Source organism: Helobdella robusta, assembly GCF_000326865.2.
Source record: "Helobdella robusta unplaced genomic scaffold HELROscaffold_45, whole genome shotgun sequence".
In the NCBI taxonomy this organism is placed as follows: domain Eukaryota; kingdom Metazoa; phylum Annelida; class Clitellata; order Rhynchobdellida; family Glossiphoniidae; genus Helobdella; species Helobdella robusta.
The window spans coordinates 336,034-345,288 of NW_008705095.1; the positions used below are offsets into that span (position 1 = coordinate 336,034).

Genomic DNA, 9,255 nt, shown 5'->3' on the forward strand with positions numbered 1-9,255 from the left:
GTCAAAAATTTAAAAAAAAAATTAAAAAAATCACCTGAATGAAACCTCCACAGCTCGCCGCAGGTTGATTTCAACTCGGCCGCCAACAAACGTCACGGAAAATTTCCAAAATAGTTCGCTCATCGCTTCCAACTCCGTGAGAGATTTTCTGACGCCAGCAGTCCTCATTAGCGCTCCGGTGGGCATCGCCTTCTCCTTCGTCTTCGTCACGTCAATCATCTTCAACAAACAGAAGAAAAAGGATTTGATGAATATTCATCAAAACATGTTGAAAGTTTATAAGGCTCTTATGGTGCAAAATGACCTTGGTGAGCTGAACGAAGGAATGGTGTTTGGTTAGATATGTTTGTTTGCGATGTAGGCTAATAATGGTTTAAATGTACGAACCAATCACATGCAGATAAGAATACCACTGGTGATACAAATGATGAAGAACATACAAACGATCAAAATGATGACAATGATGAGAAGAGTTAGACTTAGAATCAACCAAAAGACTCAGAATCAACCAAAATCATTCAAAACATCAGTTAAGGATATTAGACAAAATTTAAATTGTAATGGTTAAAGATATGCTTATCTTCTTACTCCATTATCATTTTATAATATTGTCTTGCATGTTTTGGCAGTTTCTGCATCTGTCAGATTCTGATTTTTTAAAGGATAATACAAAACATATATAATATAATATAATATATACATGCCTATATATATATATATGTATATACAAGGGGAGGCCTATTTACCAGCATACAAAACCTTCTTATGGGTTGAAGCAGGCATATGCAAAGAACCTCAATTTTTTTAACTTTTATTTATTTTCAGTAATGTCTCCCCTTGCTCCAAACCACATAACTAAAATAATAGGACTAATCGATCAATTCGATCTATTGGTCGGGCTATTTGTCGTGCTTGGATTGTTGGCTTTCGAAATTGCATGGATTTTAACGAGCAAGCTAAATGAAATATTTACTTGATTTAATATGCTTAAATTAAAATTGTAGTCATTCTATTTAATTTTAATAATGATAAATAGAATTATGTATTATTAAATTATTTTTGTTAATTTGAATATAAAAATTGCTTTTGGTCCGGTGAAATCCGGTGACTTACTGAAGCCGAAGGTTGGCTTAGTAGGATTGAACTATAGTCACCCTTTTTTTACACTATTCGAACATGTTAAAAATTGGTTTGCTTATGAAATAAACGGCCTAAATAAATCAAAATTGTTATTTGAACAACTATCTTCATTATATTCAATGAATATTTTACATTCTGCTGGTGATCATAAGAAACTGGTTGCTGAAATCATACGTTGGCTTACATGTAAGTGGCTTACAGGGTTTCATAGAACTCTTACGATAGCACTTTTTTGTACATATAATGCTTTAAATAAATCAATATATTCATATCACAATTATTTTTGTCAGTATAAATATAGAAATTGCTTTTGTCAGGTGAAAAACAGTGGCTTACTGAAGCCGTAGGTTGGCTTAATCGGATTTTTTTTCATGTACACAATACTATGAGATAAATCAATCCAACAATCAAACAATCAGTCGGTCGGTCAGCCAGCCAGCCAGCCAGCCAGTCAGATATGTATATATATATAAAGTAAGAAAGAGAGAGAGAGAGAATGAGACAAGGGGTATGCGTAAAAAATTACGTTTCAATAAATAGATAAAAATATACAATACACATACACGCACACTCACACAAACAAACTCACACACACATACACACACACACACACGCACACACACACACATATATATATATATATATATATATAACGCTTGTATTAAAAGAAGAATGCAAGCTTTTGAAATGCATAATGAGAACAACTATTTTTATTTCGTTGTCGTTGTTGTTGTAATTATTATTATATTGTTGTTATTGTTGTTCGTTGATGATGGTTGTGATGATGATGATGATGATCGTCATCATAGTTAACAAGATTAACAGTATAACATACTTAAAATACATTGACAGAAATGATATGAATGTTTATTGTACTGCGTATATATGATGGCAGTATGTATGTATGCGTGTATGTATGTATGTATGTTTGTATGTATGTGTGTCTGTGTCTTTTTATGTGTACATGTTTGTATTCGAGATTTTAGTAAGAAAAGAAAAACACAACAGTTGCTTTTATTTGACATCAAAAGATGAAAAGTGACGAAATTAAAATTTGTTAAATGTCAATTTTTAAAAAGTTCAGATTTTAAACAAACAAATATAACAAAATATCGATCGATAAAAAATAATTATCACGAAACATGAATACTTAGTAAGGACAGTTGACAGCATATCATAATGACTAAATCAACATACCAAACAGAAATTATTCATGCATGCATATATACAAAGTAAATCAGGAAATATCCAAAAATTATATAACCAAAATAAGAAACTAGAAACCAGTCAACATTTTACAAATAAATAAATAGACATTATTAAAAAGATTGTTCAAAAATGGTAAAATTTAAGGCGAAGACAAAAAAAATTGTAGTTTGTTTTGTTGGTGTTGTGTGGTGCTAAGAAGCGAAAACAAACACACCACAAAAAAAAATATTAAAAAGTCGCAAGAATGGTAGTCAGTCACCTACCTACAATTAAATTACTCTCAGGGCCCTAGCTTACCTGTAATGATAACTCAACTCATTTATTTTACATATTTTAACGTTTTAATTTTACTTGAAGCTTTTAATTTATGTTAATGTTAATATTTTACTTGAAACTTTTTAACTAATGTTAAGCCCTAGCCTACCTACAGTTGTTCAACTCATCTCAATCCCTAACTTACCTATGAATAAAATTAAGTCCGGTAAAGAAAATAGAAAGTTGAAGAGAAACATAACAACAACGACACCGAATGAATGGATGTTGTGTATGTGTGTGTTGTATTTATGTGTGTGCGTGTATGTAAATGTGCGCGCGCGTACCTTCCAGAAACTTCTTCACCCACTACGGACGAACCTCCATTGCATCGACCATCATATGACACGCACCGAGGAAATGAATTTTACCGGATACTGAAAAACAAAATTGAAAGAAAAAGTTAATTTTTTTAAATAAAAAATAAGCCATTGAAAAAAAGTAAGAAGCAACTTATCTTACCATGAGATTATCATCATGAAACGTGCTGACTCCCACCACAACCCACCTCTGATCATTCTGTAGACATTTTTTATTGGCTTAGTAGTAAATGAATGTTAAAACGAAAGAACAAACGAATAAATGATTGAGCGAATGATTGAGTGATTGAATAAATTAACCAATCTATGAATCAATGAATGAATAGAATGAGTCAATTAATAGATGAATGAAAGATTGTGTGACAAAATGAATAAATGAAAAAAATAAAAACAACGAAACTAAACCATACTTCAAAAATCGTCGTTGTTGTTTTCTTCGAGTTGTCATCGGAACGATCAACATGAGACCACCATCTGAAACGTGCTGACGCCCACCACTACCCACCTCTCATCAGTCTGTAGACAAGTTATTTTTATTAGCTTAGTAGTAAATGAATGTTAGAATCTTAGAAGCAAAAAATTATAAAATGGAAATAATGGCAAATAAATAATATTTGAAAATAATAAAGAGAGTAAAATGTAAAAAAAACTTACCGTCGTCCATTCGACAAAGGCAAAATGATGAGTGCCTTCCGTTTCCTGCGTTGTTCTCCAAAACTGGTGCCAGTCCTCCTCGAGATTGTTGTTGAAACACAGCCCGTGGAATGGAGAAAGAGAAAATTCTCACTAGAAAGCTTAGCGGTGCCTGCATCTTAAATTGCTTAATAAAAATAATCCTATCTACCTATTCAATTACCTTAACTAATCTATAATAAATTGTTAATGGTACGATAGTCGAAAGTTCCTCTTCATTCTCCCTCCTTGCACAGAGGTTCACCGACAGCCAGGGCACCGGATAGTAAACCATTGCCGTGCGGATAGTAGACTACTGCCTTGCGGATAGTAAACCATTTGCCGTCCGGAAGCCGTGCGGGTAGTAGACTATGGCCATGCCGCATAGTAAATCATTACCGTGCAGATAGTAAACCATTGCCGTCCGGATAGTAAACTATTGCCGGTTCACCACTAGCCGCCAAGGCTTACCTCTGACAAGAGACTTCGAAATTCAGAGTCTATCGGCTATCGTACCCTCAACTTACCTATTCATTACAATTAAGCCCTAGCTTACCTAAAATTACAAAACTCAAGAGCCCAATTCATTGGCCTTTCGGCACCCACCCCACCACCTACGTAATGCCTTGGGCTCCAACTTAGTAATAATAATATAAAACTTAAACCCTAAATCTATTAATGAGTATGTGTTACAACGTAGCCTTAACCTACCTATTCATTACATTACGGTCCTAGCTTACCTAAAATTACAAAACTCAAGAGCCCAATTCATTGGCCTTTCGGCACCCACCCCACCACCTACGTAATGCCTTGGGCTCCAACTTAATAATGATAATGTAAAACTTAACAATTAACCTACCTATCGATACACTTACAGCGTTTTAATTTACATTACAATATTTTTCCTAGAATTACAATATTGCTCTTAACTACCAATGAAATTACATTACTCTCAACCTTAGTAATAATAAATTAGAATGTGTAATGAAAATAAAATTACGCTCAAATACTAACATATGTGTTTATGTATGTATTTGTGTGTGTGTGTGTAATACGCTGGTGCGTGTAATGTGGGTGCAAGATAAAATAGAAGAGATAAACTTACGCTGCCTACCTATTCAACTACATTAGTGTTGGATGCTCCCTATCTATCCTACCTACAATTAAAATTAGGCCTATCTAACCTACCTATATACCTACTTAATGTAATTGTGTATGCGTGTGTGTGAGCATTCCTACTTAATGTTAAATTACAGAAAAAAAGAAGAAAACGTATCCCAGTCAGGCAGGTATTCTTTGCCACTGAATGAACGAACGTAGCCTGACATCTTTCATGATGAACTCCTCTGGAAGCTTTAACCTGAATTAAATGAAAAAATCCTATTTAATTAATTAATTTTAATGAAAATAGAGAAACGAGCCGCGGTGAAATCCACCAGCCGGAAAAGCCAGCAAACTGGTAAAAAAAGAAAACGTTAAGAAACCGTAAAGTCGAAAGTTAGGGTTAAGGTTGAACGTAGGGTGACATCACAACCATTCTGATCCTCCACGACGAACTCCTCTGGAAGCTATAACCTGAATGAATGAACCTGAATGAACCTAGATGAATGGACAAATCTTATTTATTTAATTAATTTAAATGAAAATAGAGAAACGCAAAGCCGACCGGTCGGCAAAGAAAAGAACCGCAAAGAACGGTATCTATATAGGATTTATGCTCTATATAACTCTATATAACTCTATATAACTCTATATAACTCTATATAACTCTATATAACTCTATATAACTCTATATAACTCTATATAACTCTATATAACTCTATATAACTCTATATAACTCTATATAACTCTATATAACTCTATATAACTCTATATAACTCTATATAACTCTATATAACTCTATATAACTCTATATAACTCTATATAACTCTATATAACTCTATATAACTCTATATAACTCTATATAACTCTATATAACTCTATATAACTCTATATAACTCTATATAACTCTATATAACTCTATATAACTCTATATAACTCTATATAACTCTATATAACTCTATATAACTCTATATAACTCTATATAACTCTATATAAAATAAAATTAAATAAAAATAAATAAATTAAAAAAATATAAATATAAAAAATGAGATCAGGCACTCCGACTCGAGCGAGGCAGAAAAGCCTGATCTGATTTCAACATTTTTTCAGCTCCTATTTATACTCGTTTCAACCATACATTTTCATCATTTCAATCATTCACATCAATAAAAAACTTATTTAATGTATGTACTACACTATTATACAGTCTTAACCAAAATGCTAACCGTACTAAATTGAAGTCATCGAACGAACGCCTTCGAAACTTTCTGGTTGGCTGGTTGAATCTGCTATATTGCTTTTCATATAAACATAACCTAATATAATATAATTTAATTATTTGTATACATGGATTCTAGTCACTTTATAATATTTATATATAATAAAAATTCATTATAAAAGCAACAGTAATCAGTGCTATATATGTAAGCACGTAGCTCAAATTTTTCGGGGAGAATTCGAAATTGTTTGAGACCACACCTTGCTTAACATCCAATTCCAAGCTGAGCCAAGCCAAGCTGAGCCAATATGCATAAATTCATTATAAAAAACAACAGTAGCCATTACTATATATGTACGCACGCAGTTCAAATTTTTCGTGAGAATTCAAAATAGTTTAAGACCACACCTTGCTTAACATCCGATTCCAAGCCGAGCCAAGCCAAGCTGAGCCAATATGCATAGATTTATAAGCGCTTTTATATTAAAATTTTGCTCGCTTTTTAAACGAATATCCCAATATAACAAATTCTCCATCCTATTTTAACTTTCTTTGATGCTTTTTAATCAGTCAAGTCACAAAAATCATTAGTGATATTGCAATGAAATCAATTTGAAATTTTTTTTTAATTATTGATAAAATTTTAAAATTGTTGATAAAAATAACTAGTATATATAGTGTAGTAAAACGTTTAAAATTTTCTGAGAGAACTCAAAATAATTTGAGATTACACCATAACACAATTGTACAATTTCAATGTGTAAATACAACATTATAAATGTATTATAACTACGTGTATATATCTATCTATTTCTTTATTAAGTTCTGCCTGTGTATGATATTTTGTCAAATTTATTTGATAGGAATTGAATATAACCTTTATACCGGCTGATTAACTACCATGCAGTAAAATAACTACTGTTGACACCATTTCCTCCAACGATTTCGCAACGAATTGCCCATACCATATAATTAGAATAAACTCTTTCAATCAATGTTTAAATTTTTATATTGTCATTTATTCTTTCGTTTTTGTTTCTGTACTAATTTTCGTGTCAGATACAATAATTTAGTTTTTAAGTAAATTTTCCTTTTCATAGCTATACACAAACATGCCTACCTGTTGCATTAAAAATTGCATTAATAATAAATAGAAATGAGAAAATTTCTGATGCATCTTTTCACAGGTTTATTTTCAAATTAACTTCACACTAAAATATTCTAATTATATGTATGTATATATATATGTGGTGACCGGTTCCATTTTAGAACCATCTAGAGGCCGAGCACTTGCAACATTGCATTATAACATTGTTCTAAGTCGAGTGACAATCTGAATTTTTTTCGGTTTGTTGCTTCATGCTAAAGCGTGAGTGAATTTTTTAATATATATTTTTTAAATAATTTTTTTAATAATTTTAAAATATTAAATATTTTTTTTGCCATTTTTTGAATATTTATATTTCTAATACGTCTGCATTTCCTAACTTATGAATTATTTAATATTCAGTGACTAGTGGTCCTTTCCATGTTAATTTTCACACAATTCATTTAATTTCATCACATTGATATTGATAACTTTTTTCAATAGAAATAGTTAATATTAATTTAAATTAATAATTAAATTAATGATTAATCATTTCATCACTTCACTCACAATACAATCACATCATCAATCACATCATCCAATTATTATCACATCATGGATCATGATCATGCTGCAAATGTTTTCCTAATGGTATTTTTTTACCTGGTTAAAAACTTCTTATTAATATATTTTTTAATTTCAAAATGTGAAAATAATCTAATATTTTTATTCTGAAAATATAGGAAAATGGCCCCAAAGAAGAAGCAAGAAGAGGAAAGGCCCATTCTTATAGGTCGCATGGGGACTAATTTGAAATGTGGAATCGTCGGGCTGCCTAATGTCGGGTGGGCATGATGAACTTTAGTTTCACCCAATTGATCACCACACACACACACACACATACAAACACACACACACACATCAAATGCATGCTGTGTGTGTTTGTTGTTAATACTTCTCAGAGAATTACTAAATTACTAGCCTGTAAACTATAAAAATTGCCTAAAATATACATTTATGTAATGTTATTATATATATATATAATATAAATAAATAAAAAAAAAATAATATATATATATATATATATTATAATAAGAATGTAATATATTTTTTGATCAACAGCAAATCAACATTTTTCAATGTCCTAACCAAAAGCCAAGCTGCAGCTGAAAACTTCCCTTTCTGTACAATAGATCCTAATGAAAGTATTATTATTATTATATTTCATAATTATTCATATATTTTTATTTATAATTATTATAATATTATTATTTGTATAATCATCATCATCATTAATAATTGATTGATTGATTAATTAATTGATTGATTGATTGATTGATTGATTGATTGATTGATTGATTGATTGATTGATTGATTGATAGTGTTGTTATTAAGCTATATCTATGCTAGCTTGTTCATTTGATACATAATTTTCCTGCTACAAACTAAATTAATTTTCTATATTTATTATTTTTTTTTATATAGAAATTATTGTATGAGTGTATTTTAAAAAAAATTAAATCAAAAATTAAATGTTAATTAATTAATTTAAGGCCGAGTACCGGTGCCAGATGCTCGATTTGATTACCTCTGCAAGTATTTCAAACCAGCCAGGTAGGTGGCTTTGTTAGTTTTTTGGTATATATTTTTGTATATTTGTATCGTTTTGTATTTTTCTTTTGTATTTTCTTAACATTCTATTAATTTATAAACTTTGTTTGTTTGTTTTTTGTATTTTTTTGTATTTTTTTGATTTGTTTGTATTTGACTTTTGTATTTTTTAGTATTTTTGTATTTTTTAATTAAATATTTAAAAAGAAAGCAGAAAATTTTTTCATGTGTTATAGTCCGTGTTGATTTTTAGAGTGTTAAAAGTTCATTACGACTAGCTCTAGGTCGTTCATTTGTTACTGCTATTTTTCCAGAGTTAAGTTTGTAGGTTCGTTTAATTGAGATTGTTAAACATGCCAACAGCAAGGTGCCGTCGTTTTTGAATGTGGTGGACATAGCGGGGCTTGTAAAGGGGGCTCACGAGGGCCAGGGCTTGGGAAATGCCTTCCTGTCACAAATTAGGGCGTGCGATGCCCTGTTTCATATGTGCAGTTGGTTATTTTTCGTTTGTCTTTGTGGTTGTTTGTATGGTTGGTTGTTTGTTTGTGTGGTTGGTTGTTTGTGTGTGTGGTTGTTTGTGTGGG

At 31.0% G+C, this 9,255-nt stretch overlaps 1 protein-coding gene across 1 annotated transcript in view; it reads left to right on the forward strand.

Annotated features, from left to right (window-relative positions):
• The first annotated feature begins 7,311 nt into the window (after window positions 1-7,311).
• Window positions 7,312-9,255, forward strand: part of HELRODRAFT_187336 (hypothetical protein) — a 6,882-nt gene continuing 4,938 nt past the window's right edge. Inside the window, exons 1-5 of the mRNA XM_009026076.1 lie at window positions 7,312-7,338; window positions 7,804-7,905; window positions 8,183-8,265; window positions 8,614-8,674; window positions 9,035-9,162. Coding sequence (XP_009024324.1) covers window positions 7,808-7,905; window positions 8,183-8,265; window positions 8,614-8,674; window positions 9,035-9,162 — 370 coding nt within the window. The 5' untranslated portion in view covers window positions 7,312-7,338; window positions 7,804-7,807. The remainder of the gene's footprint in view (window positions 7,339-7,803; window positions 7,906-8,182; window positions 8,266-8,613; window positions 8,675-9,034; window positions 9,163-9,255) is intronic.